The sequence below is a fragment of the Chrysemys picta genome, chromosome 1 (genome assembly GCF_011386835.1).
Source record: "Chrysemys picta bellii isolate R12L10 chromosome 1, ASM1138683v2, whole genome shotgun sequence".
NCBI classification, from domain to species: domain Eukaryota; kingdom Metazoa; phylum Chordata; order Testudines; family Emydidae; genus Chrysemys; species Chrysemys picta.
The window spans coordinates 22,037,731-22,063,819 of NC_088791.1; the positions used below are offsets into that span (position 1 = coordinate 22,037,731).

A 26,089-nucleotide genomic window follows, 5' to 3' on the forward strand; every position below is an offset into this window, starting at 1 on the left:
GAAAATTTAATAGCAGAGGGGGGGAAAAAATCTGCTCGCCTTCCTGTTACTATCATGATGAAAGAGCAAATTATATTTTACTCCCCTATCTAAAACAAATGAAACTTAAAAGTAGTCAAAACCTCAACCCACTCTCCACAGGTGAGTGGGAAAAAGTTTTCTAAAGGTGTTTGTCTATATTTGTAGTTCTCTAGGTTTGTTTTCTAGATAGGTCTCAGTGCCACCCATTACCATAATATCTGAGCACCTTATGTGCCTGAATGAATTTGCATTCACGATAACCTGGGTGAAGTAGGGAAGATAGTATCTCTAGTTTACATATGGGTTACTGAGTCACATAGGCCCAGATCCACACAGGGACTTAGGTGCCTAAATCCCAGATTTAGATGCCACTGCAATCCACAAAACCCCCATTTGAATGCTGTATAACCCTGCCTAAACTCACTAAGCACCTAACGTTTCACTGTAAAAGTTTTTATATGCTTACGTTTCTGTCTCCAGGCATGCATGCAATCTCTCACTCTAGACATCCAGATGCCTAAAACCCAACATAATCTTCAAACCAGGGAGAGATAGGTGGGAGAACAACTATCTACCTGCAGATTGTGGTCCATTCAAAATCCAGCTGGAGGAGTTTGTGGTGGCTCCCTTATAACCTTTACTCACTGGTTAGAGCACTCACTCAGGGTGTGGGAGACCAGGTTCTAGTTCCCCTTGACCTGATAAGGGGAGAGGATTTCAGTACAGTCTCCCATCTCTCAGGTAATCGCCCTAACCAGTGGGCTATGAGAGATTCTTATGCTGGCTCCCACATTCTCTTCTGTTGAAGCTGTTCCACTGTGGAAAAATAATTCAACAGTCATTGGGTCCAAGATGAGTTAGAATGACTCTGTTGCTGGGTGGTCAGGCATTCACCTGGGTGGTGGGAGACAAGGGGCCAGTCCTCTTGCTCCTATGACCATTTAATTGTGTTTCCCAAATGGAATAGCTTCAACAAAAGAGACTGAGGAAGAGCCATATCAGAGTATCCCATGGCCCACTGATTAGGGCCACTTTCCTTAGAGGTGATAGGATTTGAACAGGAATCTTTCTTCTCATTAGGCAGAGGGGAAATTAACTCAGCTCTCCTACCTTCCAGGCGAGTGTGTTAACCACTGGGCTGAAAGTGATAAGGGAGACACCACTGTTTCCTCCTCCAGCATTTCTTGCAAGAACAGCTGACACACCCAAGTGTGCCTGATTCCGAGAGGGATTCCCAGCTGTGGATCGCAAGCAGAGATAGACACCTACCTGCAGCACAGTCTTAGGGACCTAACTTCGTGGTAAGAGTGGGGTTTAGGATACACCATTCTCATTGGTATTTCCCATTGGTTAGCTTAGGTGTCTCCCTGCCTAACATGCTGGTTTTTGTGGATACCATTCTTAAGCACCTATCTCTCCCCAGGCATTGTATAGGGAGTTAGGCTCCTAACCCAGGGTTTGTGGATTCCAGTGATTTTTCACAGTGCCTAAAGGTTAGGTGTTGCAACGCTCAGTGTTATAACCAACGTATACGTGTCTTTGTTATTCCAGATCATAGAGTTTAAGGGCCTGATTGTTGGGTGGGGGGAATGGGTAGGTAGGGGTGAAGTCTCCAGTTTACTTCAGATCAAGCAGTAAGCAACTTGGTCAAGGTCACAAAGAAGGATTATGGCAGAATCCACATTTCCTGAATCCTAAATAAATACTTTAGTCACAACATCCACGGCCCTCTATTCTGGTGCTGAACTGTGCATGATTGGGGGAAAAATGTATTTCTTAAAGTTAATGTCCTAAACTGGTACAAATGTGAATTGAAAGGAGAAACGGATGGTATCTGCTAAACAGGGCAGGGAGAAATTGGTCTGGAGATTTATTTCAGAGAAATAAGTGAGAGATTTTGCTGACTGTCAGTGGTAGTAAGAATGTAATTCAATAAGTGTAGGCTGTGTTCGAATAGATGGAAAATTAATCTTCAGCTTCTGTCTCCTGTGGGATTTTTCTGTGCCATTATTGATTGCATTTCAAGCTCCTGCCTCAAGAGAGAAATTGGTTGGAGTTAGATTTTAATTGTATTCACAAGCTACATTAGATTACTTTCCTTCACAATATATGTGCTATGTGGTATGTTTGTGAAAACAAAGTTGGTCTGGATATTAAAAATGTAGCCAATACATTTTAGTCTATTGATAGAAACATAATTCTTAGTTCTCTCGTTGTTGTGTGATTAATGAAAATACACTGTTTTTTCAGCGTTACTCTGAGTCTACATTATTCTAATTAAGATATATTTTTCAGGGGGAACTGGTAAATTCCTATTAATTACTGAGAAACCATTATGACAACTGGATTTTGTCAATTAGTGACTAGGAGTGAAATTCACCCAGTTTGGAAGGACCCAGGCACCATTTAAACCACTTTGTGCCTGTAGATTGTGGACGGGAGATAGGCAAATTTGCTGGGCAATGGGGTCTGGGTTGTACCCATTGTCATCACAGTGGCTCTCTATGCCAGCCCAGTTAAGGTCAAAAGTAGGCACTTGAAGGCAGGCTGCTGGTGCATTTTATGTGAATCCTTTGGGCCCAGTCCCTTGGGGGCCACAGAGACCATGATCATAACCATGCATATGGGGAGGGAATCTAAATGAGTTGAGGGAAGTGAGTGAATGAACCATCAGATCTATGTAGTTCTCCCTTTGGGCCCATGGAGCATAGACAGAAAAGATCCCGTACCCTGGCTTGATGATCTCTAAAGCAAGAGTTCTCATCTTGGGGAGGAGTGCTGGTAGGAGTTTCAGGGGGTCTTTGGGGCTAGAGCTTGTGTGAAAGCATAAGGCCCCTGTGTGATAGCTCAACGTGGGAGTGGACCTGCAACCTCTTCTCCATGCCAGGTGGGTGGAAAGTGGGCAGACTAACTCCCCCTCTATCCCAAGAGAATAATAGGGGAGGAACAAAGAGAGATTACCTCACCTAGAGAACCCTCTGGGATGTGTGCCTTTTCCCCCTTGGCAAGATGCAATCATCTGAGCCTGTAGTTGCAATCAACAATTCTAATATCTCTTACTCAGAACTGAATTGAATCCTTGCAGAAAAGAGATTGCAGAGATTCATGTTCAGTGGAATACGGAGTTTTTATAATCCTTCCAGTCAAATATGAAAGCTCGCTCTTGGGAGCACTACTTTTATGTAGAACAGACCATAGTGAAGCTTTGAAATAAAAAAAAAACCTCCGCAAACTCAAAACAAATAATCTTTGTCGAGAAAGAGGGGAAACACTACATGGTTCTGGCATTTTATAGTGGTAATGTGGCTTGATGGCCCCCAGCATTCTTTTCTGAGCATGTCAACATAGTTTGAGACTGTTAGTGCTGATCTCAAAATAAGCGACAGTATTTTTGGTGATTTGTTTAATCAAATTGTTTGCAGGCATGAGAGAAATTTTCTCACATCAACAACCTGTTGTTGGGATCTCATTTACAGAGTTAGTCTAACTCATTAGTTTGGACAGCATGAGGCCAGAAAATAACTTATGACCACCACACCAAAATTTGCTAACTGTTAGGCGGCATTTCAGACTTGGAAACACTTACACTGCCCTATAATTGAAAAGCAAGAATTATGGTAAAACATTAATTGGGCCAAATTACATTGTGTCTAGAGCGATGTTAATGTTCCATCATTTTGAATCATAAACAATCACTGTTTTTGGATCTAGTATGATTGTTTAAAATCTACATATAACACCAAGAACTTCTTACTGAGACTCCTGTTTTCTTAAGGGGGGGTGGATAGTGTGTTAAACTGAAATGTGTCATGCAACATTGTGCAGATGTATCCTACTCCATCTACTTTCCTGGTTTTAATGCTAAATTCCATCACACAAAAAAGAGAAACTTCTATGTACAATGTAGAAGGGATAGACTGTAAACAATTTACAGTTGCTGATATATGTTAGTCCATTGGCCTGAAGTCCATTGGACTACTTGTGAAGATAAATGCTGATCAATGTGAATATGTCACCATCTGGCCCTAAATAGGGACTAAGGATTATAACGTGTTCTACACATTTTACCTATTCATGTAAATTCTGACTCAGACTTATGTGGATGCCCAGTACAGACAGGAGTGTTAGGAGCCTCCTGACATCCTTGCACTGCCTGAAGAGAGACAGACAGAATCACTCTCTCTGCACTTAGGAGATCATAGGACTGCTGCCCCTTACTGCTCCCCCAAAGAGGGTGAGTGGAGGAGGCAAGAACATGGTTGTTTCTCTGCTCTGGCTTTTCATAGAGCTGTCACTTGCATGCCATAAAAATAGCCAGTATTGGGCTGCCCAGACTCTCTTCCCCCAGGAGCTCTGGCAGGCATTCTGTCTTCCAAAGTGCAATACCTCCCAGCTTTCCTGCTGGAACAGTGAAACGTCACACTACCCTGTATTATGCTCAAACCTCCAACTAGTACTGCATTAGGATAAGTGGTAGGGCAGCTAATGAGATGATAGCAGGGGGTTGGACTAGATGACCTCCTGAGGTCCCTTCCAACCCCGATATTCTATGATTCTATGATACTTCAATGGCTATGATATTTCAGTCAAGCCATCCTATGGTTGCCTTGATATTTGGTTAATATTAAATTACTCAATGATGGACAGCATAGAAATGCATCACTAATAATCTAAAGACAGTTATGTTTGACTGGTTAAAATCTGTATTATTCTTAAAAACATAATATAGCTTACAAAATCAGTGTCTTTGTGTATAATACTAAAAATAACAATATAGTGATACTTTATTTTTATATTTATTATTGCTGTTCCAAGTAGTTAACTGTTATGGTGAGTTTAAAAAAAAATCCTGTGAATACTTATATCATGTTTATTTCCTTTTTTTCTCTTGTTATAGGCCAAACGAGCCATTTATGTAAAATCTACTTATGAAATGTACAATGTTGTAGCAATTTAGGATTTGCAATCTGCAAGATAATTTCCTAATAGGAATATGGAAATAAATCGCACTTACACTTTTCCACCTACAGCTTTATAATGAGCTTGTAACTCTAATTAATTATGAATAAGTGTCATGCAATAAAATTAAATGCTCTTGCATTGCATTGTGTGTATGTGTTTTATATATATATATATATATATAAAAATATGAATCTTGGTGTATAGTGCTGGTTTCACCTTTTCCTTATGTCAGTTTTAATTCCATTGAGTTTAATGGGGGATCTCTTGGTTAAAACCAGCGCAAGAGAGGATAATGGGGTGTGTGTGTGTGTGTGTGTGTGTGTGTGTGTGTGTGTGAGAGAGAGAGAGAGAGAGACCTATACACACAGATAGCTATTAGAGAAAGAGTATGAGTCTATTCTGTGCCAAGAGGCAAATGTGAATAAAATTGTTCTTAAGATAAAATTTAATATTTTGGCCTTTCAATGTTTTTCCTTTAAAGTCTGAAAAGAACGAGAGTGAATCTGGAAGCCAGAAAATCAGACCAGTGTTTGAAGAAGATGCTGTTTTTGGACGACAAATATCTTACCAGCATGCAGCAGTCCACATACCAACAGATATTTACGAAGGCTGTAAGTAGCATGTGAACACGTGGTTTTATAATTATAATAAGCTTATTATGTGCACCCCATTCATAAAAGCAAATAGCTAAGTATGCCTATTTTTCATTTATATTCATATCTTTTTGAATGCTTTTCTTTTAAAGAGCTTCACATATGGTACATTAGGCATGATATTCCTATTATGAGCTAGAAGAAGCCTTATTTAGTTAGACTATCTACTATGTGAGAGAGGTAAAGATCTGCTGAGAGAAGATCTGAATTTGGGAAATGGATCAGGGAGCAGGAACTGAGAAAGTAAATTCTTGTGAATGTCCTAATTTTCTCATCCATTCACTCTTTGTGCTGCTTTCTCATTTAAACTATTCTCGACAGCTCTTTGTTAGATGGTTTCAGCCTCAGGCAGAGATGAGCACTGAAAACATCTGAAGTATTCCAAAAGCATATACAGTTCATTGACATAGCATGCTGTTCAAGATGGTAGTACTTGTATTGCATGTAGCTTATCTGAAGCACTTTTTGGTAGACCAGACCTTTAGCAGAGAGTGTTGAATGAGTTCTCTTCAAACTGAGCCAGTACAGGAAACAATAGCCCTCAAGTTTCCAAGTGAGTAATTACAGCAACCCAAAATTCAGTATTAAATTGTCTCTCAAAATAGAGTATTTTATTGCATGAAACTTCATAAAAAGGTACGATATGGAGTAGGAAGACACAAAAGAGATGCTACACACACATAGAAGTGCCTGCAAAATTATAAAAGGAGGGATCTGTCTTTTAGTTCTGTAGTTAGCACTACTCATTTTTATTCTGCAGACTTTTCTAGTCTGCCAAAATCTCATCAACAGGAATGAGACTCTAATCTGACCTGTATTTCTTTAAAATTCAAAGCCATCATTGTGTATCTGCATCAGTAAATGACATAGGAGTGAAAATGGAAATGTCAACAGGATTGGGGAGGGGAGAATCATAATGACTGGTATTCCTCATATGGTGTGTCTGAATGACACAGATTTAGAGGATTATTCTGGGATTCTGACTTTAATAAATGCTAAAGTTCATTTTAATTGAAGGATTAAAGTGAAGATAACAGCCATTTCCTTGCCTTATTTTTAGATCTTCTTACATTTAGCTGCTAAAATCTTATGAGAAATCATATTGTTCCCATCACTGGGAGACTAATTTTTTTAATGTTCTATGAATTGAGATGTGATTTGTGGTCACAGGAATATTTAAAGGATCTGGATCTTGTGTTAAGGTTCTAGGCAGGATTTGTAAAAGCATGTATATCCCATAGAAATATTTCTAAAGTAATTTTACTAGCAAATTGTCTGTTTAATCTAAAGGGAAAAACCTGTCACTTCCATAGCGCAGGAATGACTTTCGTATTTAATGAAATGGATCTAAAAGATTAAAATGTAAATACTTTATGAGAGAGGACTGTTTCATGACTTGTGGTAGATGTGGTTCATGAGATATTCATGATTTTTTGACACTGACCATCACATTAAGTGCCAGAATAAACTGCCTGGTGATACGACTTTTGATTTAGATTCAGAGAAGAGAGAGTCTTCAAACCTGTCAGGTTTCATTCTCTGTCAGCAACCCCTCCACACACACACTCACTACAGGGTAATAATGTGTAATTTTGACTTATAAAGTTACAAATTAACTTTATTTTTGGGCCCCAACTTGTAATAAATTTTATAACTCTTGCAAGTTACAGATTTCATATTAATGAGAACGGAAAACAGCACCAGATTTATTTTTTGGTGACAAAAGACTGTAATATCTGGAATATAGCGGACAAGTTTGGACAGTCATGTATCAACAAATACTGTTTTTAACACTAGGATATAATTCTTTATCAAAAGCAAATTTCTTCAACAACAAGAACATTTTCTTTTTTGTTCATAACCCAAGGGAGAGTGATAACATATTTTCAAACTGATGTTAATTCATCATCTTGCTGTTCAAATGAATCAAACTGCTGTTTTCTTCCTCAGCTTTTGGTGCCCATTACATAACGAATGGTTGTACCATTTTAGAACAGTTTGATTTGCAGCTCCTTGACCATACTAGACTTCTTGCAAACTGTCATGAGGGGCTATTGCAGTGAATACCTCTGAAAAACAGTGGGTGAAACATAATTTACAAGTTTTAGAGTCTGAGATCAAATATCTTTTGTAACTGAATTATAGCTTGGAAAACAGGGTTAGGCTTCTTTAATGTTTTTTTTTCTTATATATCTGGGGGGTGGGAGTGTGGGATATAGAATTGGATGTTTATATCTCACAGAACCATCTTAAGGATAGTTCCCTTGAATCCTCTCCTCTCTGTGGAGATTTGCCTGTGCAGATCCCATCTCTTGACATACCATACACTTGGTATCATGAGCTAGAAACAATGGCAGTGAGGGACAGGTATGTTTCTCCTCATGCGTCTGAATATTCATTGAGGTCTTTTGACCATAGCTTCGCCTATCTTCAGTTCCTTTCTTGATGCCTAAAGTGTGGGCTTTAAAATCACTGATTCCTCACCACAGATAAAATCACTGATTCCTCACCACAGATATTGGCTTCCTCATATTACAATCAGCCTTGCTTAGGGGTGATACGTAACTGCATCTCACCAGAAGCAGATGGAAGAACAAGTGTGTAACTGCCAAGAATTACAATTCACTCCTGTTGGTGTGGATAGGGAGTAAGTTTTATGTCATTCTTTTTGTGAAAAAGCTCACTCTTGCTATGTGGTGAGGAGCACATCCAGGTCACTGCTCGCCGTTCTACATCCCTTCCCTGCACACGTGCTTGCAGAAGGGACTATCAGGGAAGTGGTCTGTGCTCTTGTACCTGCATTCTGAATGGGGTCAAGCAGGAACATAAGGGGAGCCTAAATCTCCATTTCTTGCCTGCATGGCAGAGTATGGACTGGCAATCTTGCCAAAAGGGAGGTCTTGTGTCAGCCTGGCTAAAACTGACACAAACCAGGCCTATCATCTTCAGCATTTTTTAGGGTTCCATTTAGGTCTCAAGATAAAATCAAAATTCTGTTCAAAACAAAAAGGGCCCCAGAATCAACTTTCTGCTACATGTTTTGGGAAACAGATGTGTCTCCTGTTAACAATTACATTCGTTTCATGACTAATTCCTATACAAGGCACTGGAACTTTACCCTTCTCCTCTCTAAGCATATGAGTGGAACTGCAAGCCAAAACTGAGCCAAACTTCAGCATAAGGCAAGTAAGGTCAGTTGCTTCAGGGATACCACCCTCAGTTGCTCTCACAGTTTGCAGCAAATGCCTGCATAGCTCCAGTTAAACCTCTGTACTGGTGTTGCTGCAGACTTTGGAAGAGGTGCTGGATGAGGTACCAATGCAGATACTTTTTATAGTCATTCCTGATTCAGTTGTATTAAACGTTCACCCTAAGTTAAATGTTTATAAATTTTCAGCAATCAAGACTGCCATCACTTCATTATCTAATTAGTTCCAAATAGTTGATAAAAGTGACAAATCGACACTGCTTACATACAAATGCAACAAAGAGCTTTTCAACATACTGACATCACTTTAAATAAGTCTAGGCAGCTTCTGGTAACCCAGTAGAGAATCTCCTCCGAAATGTTTGAGAGCAATGATAAATAGTTATGAGTTTTCAGATGATTGAATTAGTTTGGTGAAATATTTGTTATGTATTATTTTTTTATCCTGAATGGATTTGGTATTTTAAGGTGCACTCTTTTTATTGGTATAGCAATCTAAATTCTCCTTTCTCTTTTAAAGAGTGAAGGTGAAGACCTGGCCCCATTGAAATTAATGGAAAAACTCCTATTAACTTTACCCAGAGATTTCCCCCATAGAATGAAAATATATATAATGTGTTTTTTTTTTATTTCAATTCTTACCTATAATGGAATATGCCAATGAGCTCAAGCATGTTGTTATAATAATAATTAATAATTAATTAATATGTATTTATTATTTTCTGATGGAGATCTTCTGATAGTAATTCTGATGGTATTTGCTGCTGTCATGAAACATCAGCTACTGATGTGACATTATAAAATAATATATTGGTAAGATTTAGTGCATTTTTGGCCTGGAAAAGAGTAAGTCTTTAAGAACAATCTGAAAACTATCATTCTGAGGCCTTGGTAATTGACATCCATATCCTTAAAAAAATAGAATTTGCACATGATCCATAGGTGGTTAGATGCCTGGAATATGCCAAGTTACAAGTTTGTTAGGAAAATTATTCCTTAGAAAGTTTTGGATATGGATATTATGAGAATAAAAACTGAAGGGTTTTTTCCAGTCTTTTGGTATTCTTGTTGACAGGGGAATCTATCCTACATATGGACTATCTTACATATACATATAGGACCTGCCCTTCAGTTTTTATTCTCATAATATCCATATGTGGGTAATAAGTAAGGTTTATTTCAGGAAGGGTCTGTTATATTAATAAAGGATTTTATAAATAGGTTGGAATGTTACATCTGATGAATTTTAAAGAAGACCAAGGGAGTACAACTCTACCTCAATATAACGCTGTCCTCGGGAGCCAAAAAATCTTTCTGCATTATAGATGAAACCACGTTATATTGAACTTGTTTTGATCCACCAGAGTGTGCAGCCCCTCCCCCCCGGAGCACTGCTTTACCGCATTATTTCTGAATTCGAGTTATATCGGGTCGCGTTATATCGAGGTAGAGGTATATTAAACATTTCCTGTGCGTCATTGTAAATATTTTAAAGAGGTAATAAATGCATACAATATAAGGTGTTTTTTCTTCTAGGCAAGACAATTTTCTTTTTAGAATTATTTTGTTGTGTCTATGAAAGTGATAAAGATTCATGCTATCAAACTCAAATTGTGGTGATAACGTAATAGGGATATTAGTATTCCTGTGCCCACCTTTTGTGGAGTAGAAAAGGGTAATTTAAAATTGTTGGACGCGAAGTAATTTTATTTTAAAAATTACAGTCCAGAGAAACAAGAAATGGTAGGCCAGCTCTTACTACTTGTTTCTTTTACTGCCAAATCAGGGAAAACCAAAATCAAAATATGCACCGTTGTTGTAGCCAGGGGAGTCCCAGGATTTTAGAGAGACAAGGTGTCTGAGGTAATATCTTTTATTGGACCAACTTCTGGTTGAATTGGTATGTCTCTAAGCTCATCCTCAGATGCAAGCTCCCCCTGGACCAGGAAACACCAACTGAAAGCGGCACCAGACCCTGCCAGAACAACAGATGCAAAGCATCCAGACTTATCCCCACAGCTACAATAATCAATGCCCCCTACAACGCACCTTTCAAGATCCATGGGTCCTACACATGCCCATCACATCTTGTGGTGTACCTCATCCAGTGCACTAAATGCCCCATTAACAACTATGTTGGTGAAACCAGACAATCACTATGCTCTTGAATGAACTCACAGAGAAAAATGATAAAAGACAAAAAAATATCACTTGTGGGTGAACATTTTTCACAAAATGATCACTCTATATCTGACCTCTCAGTCCTCATCCTCAAAGGAAACTGCCCAACACTTTCAAAAGACAAGCCTGGGAGCTTTAATTCATAAGTTAGCTAGAAACTAAAAATCGTGGTTTTAATAAAGGCACAAGATTCATGCCTTATTGCAACAATTTGTAACCCACTAACCCCCTTTTTGACGTATGACTACAGGGCTGTTAATTGGCCACTTCACCTTGAATGGTCCCTTAAAGTATGCTCTAACTACTTGTGCTAAACTACCTGTTGGATCTACTATTAAAGAGAGATTTTAGCATAAATAGTTATTAAAGAAGTTAATTCTCCATGATAATTTTTTGGAAAGAGGATATTGTTGTCTTCCTGAGATGGGTGAGGGAGTTGCTTGAGCACAGCCAGTAACTAATTAATTCCCCATTTAATTATTCTATACTCAAATGGCTTCTTGTATTACTAATCAGTTTAGCAAGGTCATTAAATTTTAGTTTGGTGCATAAAGCATTTTACCATTTACATAGCAGTGATATTAGGGAATTATATTAAATGCTCATTTTGTTAAAATACTTATAAGTAAACCATCCAAAACAATTTTCCATTTCAACATGTAAGAAATAATCAAAGGTTTAAAACACTTCCTATTATACATGTTTTTCCTAAAGGCTTTTCTCAATAACGTTTTTAGAGTATTTATAAAAGTTACTTTAACAAGAAAATATATATACTTATTTGTGTGTTTTTATTTAGAAGTTTTCCTTGGAAGGGTGAAAAAACCCACATTATACCTAGATTTATTGTTCTGATAACACAATCCTACATTAATTTTCATAGGACTTTTCCTAAAACATGAATGTTTTACATGTCTTGTTTTTTCTTAAGATAAGGTTTATATTTGAACCAAACTGGTATTTTATACAAGAGGGGGAGGGCAGGGTTCATTTATCCCTGTGTTTTATGGTTTGATAAGAATCTTCAGTGTTTTCTTTGAAATCCTTTTCACCAAATTGTGTTTGCCAGTTGCAGTCTTTACAGTTAAAACTCCTATCAAATGTTCTATCCAAAGCACCAATCGCAATTACCAAGTTTACATCCAATTTTCAAAACATAATTTAAAAGAAATTGGCATAGAGAGTAAAGCAAGATAAATGTCACAATGTAGCTTTTCTGAATTGGCATAAACACTCTTAGAGGTGATAACCCATCCTTAGCCATAAAACCATGTTTGTCTTCCTGACATTTGCCTGTCTCCAGGGTGACTAAGAGCAGAAGCCTCCCGTAATTAAATAAACAAAAATATATGCAGATGAGGTACTTTTCCCCCCAAGAACCATACATATGTAACAAAAAATAAATATCCCCTAAGCTTCTGTAAAAGCAGAGATAAGTTTTTAATGACCTAAACATTACAACAATTTATTAATAGTGAGATCTCTTCCCTATATTCTGAAAAGTAAACACATGGGCTTCTTGTTCTACTACAGCTGAAATTGACAAACAAGAACATTTTAAAGCTCTTGAATTTTTCTTCATGTCCAAGTCTTTGAAATTAAGAACTGACTAAAAGCAGTGTACCATTACTTAGCTCCATGTAGTATATTATACTGTTCTAATTTTCTGCATGTTTACTATGATTTAATTACCAAGCAATTTGTGAAAAAATATAATCAGTGAAGTGGATCTTTAAATGAATTCACTATGTCAGCATATTCCAAATACCAAACCCTATGGCTTGAGGTCAGGTTAAAGCAAATGTTAGTTTCACCAAGCCTTCATGTACTCCCAGCCTGCCTGGCAGGAACCAATATTAAACCTAGAAGAAAGTTATTGAAGCATGAACCCAGGCACAGAAGTTCAGGGTCAGGATTGCTTTTAATGTTCTGAAAATCTTGTTTTATTATTATTTTTTGTGTGGGTAGCTTACGGAAATTCCCAGAGTGAGAGTCAGATGGCTTTTAAGTGTCATAAAAAGCAGAAGAGATAACTCAAGTGAGTGAGCTGCCATGATTATTACTATTTTAAAGCTACTATCTTAAGAACGAAATGTTCTTTTCTGGGGAAAGAGAAAGATTTGCTGAATATGATTATTGTATTTGTATGCAGGTATCATTTTTGTATCTAAAGTTCTGAATATTGACTATGTATCTGTATTTCAAATGTAGTTACACCTGGGCGACACCCACTACGTAAGATGCTTCCAGTCTAGATGGTTGGGAAGGGCCCATTCATGGTAATGAGAACAGGAGTACTTGTGGCACCTTAGAGACTAACAAATTTATTAGAGCATAAGCTTTCGTGGACTACAGCCCACTTCTTCGGATGCATATAGAATGGAACATATATTGAGGAGATATATGTACACACATACAGAGAGCATAAACAGGTGGGAGTTGTCTTACCAACTCTGAGAGGCCAATTAATTAAGAGAAAAAAAACTTTTGAAGTGATAATCAAGATAGCCCAGTACAGACAGTTTGATAAGAAGTGTGAGAATACTTACAAGGGGAGATAGATTCAATGTTTGTAATGCTCTCTGTATGTGTGTATATATATCTCCTCAATATATGTTCCATTCTATATGCATCCGAAGAAGTGGGCTGTAGTCCACGAAAGCTTATGCTCTAATAAATTTGTTAGTCTCTAAGGTGCCACAAGTACTCCTGTTCTTTTTGCGGATACAGACTAACACGGCTGCTACTCTGATTCATGGTAATGGGCCATGAGGAAAAACAATAGGCCTTAGGAGAAGCTTATCCCCAGTGGGTGAGCCTTCCTGAGAACACTCCAGATGGCCTGTAAGTCATGGCTGCTATGACGCAGCAGGGCATGGAAGAGCATGTGACCAGACCACATGACACGTATCTCCATTTTGGGTACCTGTATTTTTCCACAAACTGGGCTGGGGACTGATTTTGGAACAAAGGGCTCCCGCCATATGTTAAAGCTATATAAGGAGGGGTGTGACATCATCAAGAGGTCTCACTCCACACACAAGGGAACTCCTAGAAACACCTGAGGAACAAGGACTGGACTGGGGGAAGTGTTGGTCCCAGGCTAAAAGGATTTCTAACCTGTGTATGGAAACGTGGTGAACTTCTTGTATCATCAGCTAGGGTGAGAGACTTGATATGAATTAGCAATCTAGTATTTTAGGTTTCATTTGCGGTTTTGTTTATTTGCTGGGTAATCTGCTTTGATCTGTTTGCTATCACTTATAATCATTTAAAATCTAGCCTTTTGTAGTTAATAAACTGGTTTTATGTTTTAATCTAAACCAGTGTTCCTTTAAGTGAAGTGTCTGGGGGAAATCTCAACTTGGTTAACACAAGCAAATTGTGCATATTCCTCTCCACATTGAGGGAGGAGCAAACTGGGTAATAAATTCATACTGGTTGGGTTTAGACCAGGGAAGGATAACAGCAGCTCTGGGGGTCCTAGGTTGAAAGCTGGGAGTTATTTTGGCTGTAGCCTCTCTATTGATTCATGTAGTGGCTGGTCAGCCTGCATGTAACTGCAACAGGGTGTGTCCCTGCCTGTGCAAATGCTGGTGGGAGTGTCGGATTGGGAGCAGTCTAGAGTTTGTCACAGCAGCACAGTGTGAGAGGGAGCCCAGGTTGTGATTCAGAGGGCTCAGTGGTAACCCAGTTCCAAGTGGCACCCTAGGGGGAACCCATCACAGAGGTTACTAATGATACAAGCCTGAGAGATGGACACTTTTTTCTGTTCCCGGTTAGCAACTTGTTGTTCCAAATACGTGAGATAAGTTTGCCAAAAATGACAGAAGCGTTGCCAATTGTAGCATCAAGTTCCCTGTCAAGGTTAAGTGATCTGGTAAGAATTGAACTGAGATAGCAGAAGTGTTCCTCATTATCCAGAGCTTCATTATTGACAGATTTTAGGTGGAATGTTGGTACCTTGTGACATGACAACTGTTTTCTTGATACTGATTACCATGGCAAACTTGGTGCTTGCATCAGAGAACTTGTTCATGATGACCTGCAATGAATCATGTGAATTAGAGACGAATGCAGCGTCATCTGTGAAAAGCACATCCCGAATAATAAGCTGGGTGGCAGACATTCTGCTCTGGAATCGTCTGATGTTAAACAAGCTGCCGTCCATCCTCGGTTCAGTTAGTATACCAGATTGATCGTTTCCAAAAAGAAGAATAGAGAAGAAGATGCCAAAGCTGGTGGGTGCTAAGATGCAGCCTTGCTTCATACCAGTATCAATACTAAACTCAGATGATGTTTCATTTTCACACTGGATGGTTGCCTTAATTCCCTCATGGAACTCCTTGAATAGGGAGAGCACCTTTTGTGGACAGCCAATTTTCAGTAGATGCCATTCCTGCTTACTGTGTCAAAGGCCTTTTGTAGGTCAATGAATGCTACATAGAGAGGTGCCTGTTGTTCATGGCTTTTTTTCTTGCAAGCACAATATGAAGGACCTGTCAGTCATGAAGCATCTAGCTCTGAACCCACACTGACTCGTAGGGTAGCCTCTCTCAGCAAGCACTTGGAGGACTTTGAGTTTTTTCAGTAGGACCCTTGCAAGCACCATGCTGAGCAAACATATCCCCCGATAGTTGTTGCAGTCTGCGGCCACATCCAGTGTATCCTGTCCTTCTCGCGTAGCCAAACAAAGCTGGATTTTCTGTCAGAACCTTTAAGTTCCAAAAGTGAACATTATAATAAGATTCACTTTTTCTCTTCTTAGGAAACTAGTACCGATCTTTACCATAAGACCATTTCTTTCTCTCTCTCTCTGAGCAGTTTCAAATTTCTTTTTACTGACTAACACTCCAAAGATATCACTAACTAGAGATTTATTTTCCTTTAAAATAAAAAAATGCAACAGTGGGCCTAAAATTGTATATATGTATATCACAAAATAAATACAGGGATTGGGATTTCTGACAATCTGAGATCTTCTGCTTTCAAAGAGGGTCACCCTTGGTATTATATTGACAAATTGGTAAAACATTTAGTTGTAACACAAAAACAGTTGTTTCAGTGTCCACAATATTGAGCATAAACACAACAAAATAAGTAAAACTGACATTTACTGTAGCTGTTAGGCTCACATGGTATCTCTGGTTCAGTGATATTATACAGCTCACAAAGATATTTGGCCTCCAATCTACGATTCTTCCTTTATGATGTTTTCCCAGTCTCATTCCCACTGAGTGCTGTAAAATTACAGGAAACCGCATTGAGATCCACCCCATGGCAGCGCTATCTTCTCCCCTGCAGGGCTGGGCTGGATCTGACTAGTGCTCTGTCAGTCAGGGCACAGAGCCATGCCTTGTGTCTCAACAATATATATAGTCACACACATACATCTGCCCTACTTATTTAATTCTAAGCTTGCTTCTTAGGCCTGGTCTACACTAACCCCCCAATTCGAACTAAGGTACGCAACTTCAGCTACGTTATTCACGTAGCTGAAGTCGACGTACCTTAGTTCGAAATTACCGCGGTCCAGACGTGGCAGGCAGGCTCCCCCGTCGACTCCGCGTACTCCTCGTGCCGAGCAGGATTACCGGAGTCGACGGGGAGCACTTCTGGGTTTGATTTATTGCGTCCAGACAAGATGCGATAAATCGAACCCAGAAGTTTGATTGCCTGCCGCCGAACCAGCGCGTAAGTATAGAAAAGCCCTTAGAATAACAAGAGTAAGGCAGCAGCAGCCTTTTAGGCAAGTAGCAAACTTCCCTATGCCCTTCGCTACAACCCATTGCTATATAAACAAATACTGATTTTCCTTCTTGGGATTAAGGACTGTATAGATACCTTAACATATAACTGCTGCAGAGCAATAAAGTCCAACTAACCTGTAAAATTACAGGAAACTGCACTGAGACCCACCCCACAGATTCAGTCCAGGTTACCTCTGGCAGCGCTATCTTCTCCCTATAGGGCTGGACTGGATCTGACTGGTGATCCAATGGCTGCCGGTTTATACCCCTGACATAATTCACTTCTGACTGGCCAGGAGCTTCAAAGTAATGTGCACATTCAGGACTGTCTGCCTTGAATGAAACTTTCCACTCTGGCTGCAAAACAGCTTCTTAGCATGGTTAACAACTTTCTGCACTCCCTCTAGTGTCCTGAAATAGCAGCTGCTTGTTTGCAGTCACTCAAGCCTCTGTACTTCCTCCTTGTCTGGGAATCTTTCCATATTGACTTAGAGCAAGTAGAAGCAGCAGCTGTAATTTCTGCAATAAGGTTTTAGGCTGAACTCCAGAAAATAAGAAAAATAGAAAACGGAGTTACTTACTTGAAATGAACCCAGACTAAATCTTTTGAAGATCACCCATTTCTAATTTTAATTATTTTTTAGGAAAGCAGGGTTTTTTTGGTGAGGCAAAAATCCTTTGAGCTTCCTTAACATAGCTCACCAGTATTTTTCAAGGAACATCAAATAGTCATTATTTTTACTGCATTACTTTAAACAAAATGGTCATGTTCAGTAATGCAGAGAAGGCTAGAAGAGGCATATAACATTTTTTAATACTAGCTTGTGCATGAAACATCTTGGATAGCTTTTATTTCCAATAGTTATTGTTATTTGCCTGAAGTTGGAGGCAGTAAATCATGCATTTTTGCTTTTCTATCATATATTACCCTATATTCATTAGCTCAGGCTGCAAGTACTTCTGCGGCACAAATGTATCCTTTAAGAAGCTGCTGACATGGTTTCCGAAGTGTAGTTATTAATTAAGTAGTGTAGATAATCTTGGTTGTATTTTTCCTTACGGTAATCTGATCATTTGAATTCAATGAGTAAGGGCATTTCAAAAATAATTACTATGTGAGTGATTCAAAGCCTTTTGTTGATTTTTTTTCATACAGTTAGAGAGACGAAGAAATGAATCATGATTCTACCAGATGAAATAGGGGAGGCAGATGAGTCAGTGGAGGTACAGTAGTACAGAAAATCTGCAAGAAACTAAATGGATGGTTCAGTAGTCACTGAGTTTCTGTTAAACACAAAAGCAGACAGGCATTAAAAATGAGGGAAGCCTTAAAAATTATGAGAATAGCTGGTTACAGAAATTACAGAATAGCTGGTTACAGTAGACAGACCAGCACAACAATTGTCCGCAGACATTCCTTCTAAATGTCGGTTTAAACAGCCAAATATGAATTTCAGACTGAAATAGATTTTAAGTGTTCTTATATCTGTCACTTCTGATACATCAAGAAATTATGCTGCATCAGTGGAAGAGGTCATAGTTATTGCACAGTAATTTATCCTAGTTTGGTCTTCCTGTTCATAGGACAAAAAAAATTCCCTACCACTTGGTTATTCTCCCAGCTGGTGTTCGCCACTCATGTGGGCGGGAAAAAAATCATTTTGAAAGGCTGGCTACAAGCACTTTGGGAATGAGTATGTCAGGTTCACTCTCTCCTTCTCTTCTCTCCTTCCCTGACCCCTATCCTCTGCTATTGATAGTATTGGGGGTGAAGCCAGTGCTTAATTTGTAATAAAGAAGTGCTGGGACTCAAGCAATGATTTACTTTCATAACTGATGCAGCAAGCATATAGGTGCGGAGGCTCAGCCCTATCAAGCCCTAGCACAAATTAAGCACTGGGTGAAGCACCAGGAATGAAATGAATGGCCCAGGCAGCATTATAATGAGTTTGTACATTTGTGTGTATAAAGGGATGAAATAATCTGCATATTTTACTTTGAAGAACCTCCCAAAAAGTCTGGTTACTTAGTATTATAACCATAGTGTGTATGTATTTGTACAAGATATCCAGCATCAGGCAAGGAGGTTAAGGGGGTGGGGGTAGCTATGCAGTAAAAGAGATACCAAGATTTTTGAGAGTCAGTAGAACTTTTATATTTTAATATGAAAGCCTTAACTGTGCACTATGCAGAATTTTTAAAAAGAAGTAAGAATTGAATCCAAGTGGTTAAGCTTGGTATTATTTAAAACCTTAAGAAAGAGTCCAAAGCATGGCTGTAATGAAGAGAGCTCACAGGATTCACTTGTCAAAACTCACCAAATCAAAGGGAACAGGAGTACTTGTGGCACTCTGAAACAAATCAAAGGGGAGACTCTGATGTTTTATTTGCCTCTGAAGTTCACCCCCGTCTATGGATATTTCTAATTTATCCCTGCCAAAAATGGCTAACCTCTGTGATTCATCAAAACTATTTGGAAAAATATGAATATGTATTTTTGTTTATAGAAAGGATAGACTGCATTAAATGGCAGGTATTAAAAAGCAAAATTCTAAGGAAGCTCCTGGATTGCCTTCAGGTTCACCCACTTCAGTTTATACAAACTGAACACCATGCTATACTATCGATATAACTTGCAGTTTGTTCTGGCAAACCATTTGTTATATGCTGGTTGTGCCAGAGCTCTTGCTTCCTCTCTCTTGGTTATGATTGACAGCATGCTTGTTTGATATATGGATTCTCCGTCACTTGAAATCAAGTTGGGAAGTCTCTAAAAGATATGCTGTTAGGTCTACCGTAAATTATTGGATTTAATGCAGAAAATACTAAGTTAAATTCTGTGGCCTGTTTCAAGCAATTGGTCAGATTGTATGATCACAATAGTCCCTGTTGGATTTAAAATCTATAAGAGATTAACCGATTCCCCCCAGTTCCTCATTTGTCGTCCTCACAAAGACGATGGATGCCAGTACATTAGGTTTAACAAACCCTTTGTGAAAATATTGGCAATATACCGCTGGTCAAAGAGATAAATATCTATAAATACATTATTTGGAGATGTTCAGGTTACATATTTGATTTTTTTTTTTCATATATAGTATGTGCGTGGGGTGGGAGATGTATACACTGTGTGTGTGTATATGTATATGAATATGAAAAAAATCAAGTATGAAATCATCTGAAAATCTCGAAAAGAGAGAGAGATCTATGTTTAAAGTAATTAATTAGGAATATGTTGCCAGTCTTTTTATAAAGGCTTCCCACAAATGTTTCTCTCTTTAGCTTTTGTTAAACTTCATGTACTGGCATCCATTGTTTTGTAAGGAGGAAAAATGAGGAACTGGGGGAATTGTTAATCTTATAGATTTTAATTTTTCCCATTTATTTTGATTTTTTGCTAGCTAGCTAGCTGTAGTCCAGCCATATCATAAAGCAATGTAAAGTTAAAAAAAAAAAAAAAAGAGCAACCCAAACAAAACAGAAAACCTTTAGTGACATGAGTTAAACACAGACATTTTAATTCAACTCTGCAGTTTTCCCCATCTCTCCTTTTAAAGTACTTGGAGATCTTCAGTTGATTACAGTGTTTTTTCATATATAATGCTTTATGCTCTATATTTTACATTGCTTTATGGTATGGCTAGACTACCTCCCCTGTTCTTGGTACAAGAAATATCCTGTTTTGTTTAATCTAATGGTGAGATTGCTCCCATCATTCACAGAATGGGGCTTTCACTGAATCTGTGGTTTGGTTCAATTTAAAATAAAAGTTCTAACAAATAACTATCTTTATTTCTGATAATTTTGTCATTATAAAGTCTAACATATTGTGACAGACCCAGACCAGTGGGGTACAGGAGTCTGGTAGAGGGCAAATATACTGGTCACTGGATGAGTAGTTTTCTGTTCCCTGAGTGACCAGAACAGGGGCTGCACTAGAGTAATCAGGAACCTGCTAAACCAGTTAAGGCAGGCAGGCTAATTAGGACACCTGGAGCCAATTAAGAAGAAGCTGCTAGAATCAATTTAAGGCAGGCTAATCGGGGCACCTGGGTTTTAAAAAGGAGTTCACTTCAGTTTGTGGTGGGAGTGTGAGGAACTGGGAGCAAGAGGCGCAAGGAGCTGAGAGGGTGTGCTGCTGGAGGACTGAGGAGCACAAGCGTTATCAGACACCAGGAGGAAAGTCCTGTGGTGAGAATAAGGAAGGTGTTTGGAGGAGGCCACGGGGAAGTAGCCCAGGGAGTTGTAGCTGTCCTGCAGCTGTTACAGGAGGTACTATAGACAGCTGCAGTCCACAGGGCCCTGGGCTGGAACCCGGAGTAGAGGACGGGCCCGGGTTCCCCCCAAACCTCACAATTGACCTGGACTGTGGGTTCTCCCAGAGGGGGAGGTCTCTGGGCTGTTCCCCAATCCACATGGTGAATCTCTGAGGCAAGAAAATCCACCAATAAGCTCAGGACCCACCAAGATAGAGGAGGAACTTTGTCACAATATGTTCACCCTGATATTTTAAAATTCTATTGAGAGAGAAACTTTCATTCCATTAAATCAAGGAATCAGTTGGATTTTATTTTCATAAGGTTGCTGTGAAAAAGGCAGATTGAAACCTTTAGTGTCCCCCTCCCCATTACAACAACATGCCTGTACCATGGGTAATTAGGGTCTAATTTCCCATGAGAGACTGGCATGCAGTTGTAGCAATGAGCTCTATGGGAACTATCAGCTACTGAGCTTTCTGTGTTTTGTCACTCCTGTTCTTAAAACCGGGAATTAGTACGTATGGATCACTGATCTGACATATTTTCCCATAATCATTCAAGGATATGGTCTGCTATTTAATCACTTAAACATACTAGTGACAGGTGGGAAGCACACTATAAATGAACAGAAATTACAATTCTCAATGCAACCAAAGAGAAGTCCCTACTAGTAAGGTAATTCTTCGCAAAAGCTCCTCCTTTTGGCTAGCTCAGTAGATTAGGCAGAATGGGAATGGGGTATCTGCACATTCCAGCTCCTTTTCTGTAGCTTGAATGTCTGGTTGGGATACGAACAATGCAGTAAAATGTAAGTGAAAAATAATCTTCTGGTGAATTAAATGCAGATTTTGATCCAGTGAGACCTCTTTGTATTGAGTACGTATTGACACATTGGGTCTGCCATGCCTCCCAGATTTTCTTACAAATTTTGGAAAGCCTGGAGGTTCTAGGGTTGTTACTATACTGTATCCAAATTGATTGAGTAATTAATGTTTAATCTGTAGACAATGCCTAAATATATTTTGGAGACCAAATTTTCACAGTAGCTCCTCAGACATCTCTTACCCATTGCTTCTGTCAGGTCAGGAAATGGAGTCACAAGTCCACCCAATATAGGCTTAATCAATTTTCATCTTTATAAATGTTCAGATGGAATTATTGTCACTTTTGGTTTCTGATCATATATTTATGACAGACAGGCAATAAATAGATAAGACAGAACAGGTAGGGGCCCTAGTCACTTTGTTCCAGGGTACTGGGAAGCTCACCTTCACTTCATGATGGTCACCTCATTCTCAGGTCTGATTCTTCCGAATTATTCCTTCAGCTTCTGGTCTGGTAGTTTTCTGACTTGGGCCCTTGTTCACTCTGTTTCTTATACTTTTTAATGTTACATATTCATTAGCTTTCCAGCAATAAACGTTAAGCATTGTGTTTTATGTACCCCCCCATACAAATATGCATATGTTGTTATGTCTTCAAGTCACTTTACTACTGTTTTCCCAACACCAGAGATGCCAAGGGTTGACTGTCCATAAAAGTGAGATTTGCAACCCTGAAGGGTGAGATTCAAGGCCAAAGAGTGAGACTTTCCAGGTGGTGCATTAGATCATTGCTTAAAACAGGGACTCTCATCTTCGGTCTTTGGTGACATCCAATAGTCCAGGTTTTTAATCCAATCAGCACTTAACAGTTTGTTTTAAAATGTGCATTGCTTAATATTGCATATGAAACACTTATATGTCCTACTTCATACTAAAATCTAGGGTATGTGAGAATTCTATATGCAGTATAAACCAGTGGATTTTAATAAAAACAATTATGTGCAGGAACAAAAACCTGTATGGTTGGAGATCCCTGAGGTCCAGAGTTCTTAATCTCTGGTTTAGGCACACAGTCAGTAGACAGAACAAGAAAAATGCTCAAAAACAAACACTTTTCTATAAACCTAACAAAAAAGAAAATGGTGTTATCAATACAACAATATGTTTATTTTTCATATCACCTTGTCATAGTGATCATCCATTTGAAAAACACTTTATAGTACATATATTATTTGGTTTGTATCTTATTGCTCACATTACATTTACATTTAAAAGTAAATGTAATCAGATTCCAAAATAAATACAAAGTAAAATAAAATTAAATAATTAAAATAAAACACAACCAAACAATATATTAAATGAATGTAAAATAAAGTAATTAAATTTAATTTAATTTGAAGCTAATAAACCATAGATAAAGGATTCAGAGTTTGCATTCCTTTTAATATCTAATTTGGTTTCATATTTTATTCATGTGGTTTGTTGAATTGCTATGTGGCCCCCTTTTGCTTTTTTCATAACTTCTTTTGGTGGCTCAAATTTGAAACATGGCTCAGGATTTGCTAGCTTCACTTGGATAATAGAGGACATTGTTCCATCTACTGCAAGGTTTGGTCTGAATAGTGTCTTATACTTTCGAACAAGACTGGACACTGTCTCTTCTCCTGCATTTGAGTGGGATAAAATTTAGTCAAGCCTGGGAACTCTGGACAGTAATGGGAACTTGAGAAGACCACATATAAAAAAATAAGTACATTTTAAAAAGAAGTCTTGCTTGCTACCAGGACAATGGAGGGCCATGAATTTGTCCAATATGGTTTAAATTTTGAACTGTATTTTGAAGAACCTGCAAACTTTCGGTCAAGTCCTGCTCATTTTTGGGGCGAACTCATTTTTTGGACTGTCAATTATTCACCCCCACGGCCCCACATATCCTCCTCCTCTCCTCTTGCATGCATATAGAATGCGAGCCTGTAGTCTCCATGGTTACCATAGGACACAAGCTTGGAAAGTGTCATTCCAAACTCTAAGCTGCATGCCTGAGGCCCCGGATGTATTATTCTCTTTCAGCGCCTGAGCAAAAATATTTTACATCTTTATATATTTACTCAAAATAAGTGAGATAAGCTTAGAAATGTGTGCGAGAGTGAGATAGAACATAAGAATGGCCGAATCGGGTCAGACCAAAGGTCCATCTAGCCCAGTATCCTGTCTACTGACAGTGGCCAATGCCAGGTACTCCAGAGGGAGTGAACCTAACAGGCAATGATCAAGTGATCTCTCTCCTGCCATCCATCTCCATCCTCTGACAAACAGAGGCTAGGGACACCATTCCTTACCCGTCCTGGCTAATAGCCATTAAGGGACTTAACCACCATGAATTTATCCAGTTCTCTTTTAAACGCTGTTATAGTCCTAGCCTTCACAACCTCCTCAGGTAAGGAGTTCCACAGGTTGACTGTGCGCGGCGTGAAGAACAACTTCCTTTTATTTGTTTTAAACCTGCTGCTTATTAATTTCATTTGGTGACCCCTAGTTCTTGTATTATGGGAATAAGTAAATAACTTTTCCTTATCCACTTTCTCCACATCACTCATGATTTTATATACCTCTATCATATCCCCCCTTAGTCTCCTCTTTTCCAAGCTGAAGAGTCCTAGCCTCTTTAATTTCTCCTCATATGGGACCCGTTCCAAACCCCTGATCATTTTATTTGCCCTTTTCTGAACCTTTTCTAGTGCCAGTATATCTTTTTTGAGATGAGGAGACTACGTCTGTATGCAGTATTCGAGATATGGGCGTACCATTGATTTATATAAGGGTGATAATATAGTCTCAGTCTTATTCTCTATCCCCTTTCTAATGATTCCTAACATCCTGTTTGCTTTTTTGACTGTCTCTGCACACTGCGTGGACACCTTCAGAGAACTATCCACGATGACTCCAAGATCTTTTTCCTGACTCGTTGTAGCTAACTTAGCCCCCATCATATTGTATGTATAGTTGGGGTTATTTTTTCCAATGTGCATTACTTTACATTTATCCACATTAAATTTCATTTGCCATTTTGTTGCCCAATCACTTAGTTTTGTGGGAACTTTTTGAAGTTCATCACAGTCTGCTTTGGTCTTAACTATGTTGAGCAAAAAGAAGAACAGGAGTACTTGTGGCACCTTAGAGACTAACAAATTTATTAGAGCATAAGCTTTCGTGGACTACAGCCCACTTTTTCGGATGCATATAGAATGGAACATATATTGAGGAGATATATATACATTATATATATACAATATATACATATTGTGTGTATATATATCTCCTCAATATATGTTCCATGTGCCACAAGTACTCCTGTTCTTCTTTTTGCGGATACAGACTAACACGGCTGCTACTCTGAAACCTATCTTGAGCAGTTTAGTATCATCTGCAAACTTTGCCACCTCACTGTTTACCCCTTTCTCCAGATCATTTATGAATAAGTTGAATAGGATTGATCCGAAGACTGACCCTTGGAGAACACCACTAGTTACCCCTTTCCATTCTGAGAATTTACCATTCATTGCTACCCTTTGTTCCCTGTCTTTTAACCAGTTCTCAATCCATGAAAGGACCTTCCCTTTTATCCTATGATAGCTTAATTTACATAAGAGCCTTTGGTGAGGGACCTTGTCAAAGGCTTTCTGGAAATCTAAGTACACTATGTCCACTGGATCCCCCTTGTCCACATGTTTGTTGACTTCTTCAAAGAACTGTAATAGATTAGTAAGACACAATTTCCCTTTACAGAAATCATGTTGCCTATTGCTCAACAATTTATGTTCTTCTATGTATCTGACAATTTTATTCTTACCTATTTTTTCAACTAATTTGCCCGGTACCGATGTTAGACTTACCGGTCTGTAATTGCCGGGATCACCTCTAGAACCCTTTTTAAATATTGGTGTTACATTGCTAACTTCCAGTCATTGGGTACAGAAGCCGATTTAAAGGACAGGTTACAAACCTTAGTTAATTAGTTCCGCTACTTCACATTTGAGTTCTTTCAGAACTCTTGGGTGAATGCCGTCTGGTCCCGGTTTAATGGTTTAATGTTAAGTTTATCAATTAATTCCAAAACCACCTCTAGTGACACTTCAATCTGTGACAGTTCCTCAGATTTGTCACCTACAAAAGCCGGCTCAGGTTTGGGAATCTCCCTTAGAATCTCCATCCTCAGCTGTGAAGACTGAAG

The 26,089-nt window shown here is 38.8% G+C and overlaps 1 protein-coding gene across 9 annotated transcripts in view; it reads left to right on the plus strand.

Moving 5' to 3' along the window:
* CACNA2D1 (calcium voltage-gated channel auxiliary subunit alpha2delta 1) overlaps positions 1–26,089 on the plus strand; it is a 660,196-nt gene that overhangs the window by 373,622 nt on the left and 260,485 nt on the right. For all 9 annotated transcript variants that reach the window (XM_065553645.1, XM_065553650.1, XM_008178507.4 and 6 more), the window contains one exon: positions 5,465–5,594. In XM_065553645.1, coding sequence (XP_065409717.1) covers positions 5,465–5,594 — 130 coding nt within the window. The remainder of the gene's footprint in view (positions 1–5,464; positions 5,595–26,089) is intronic.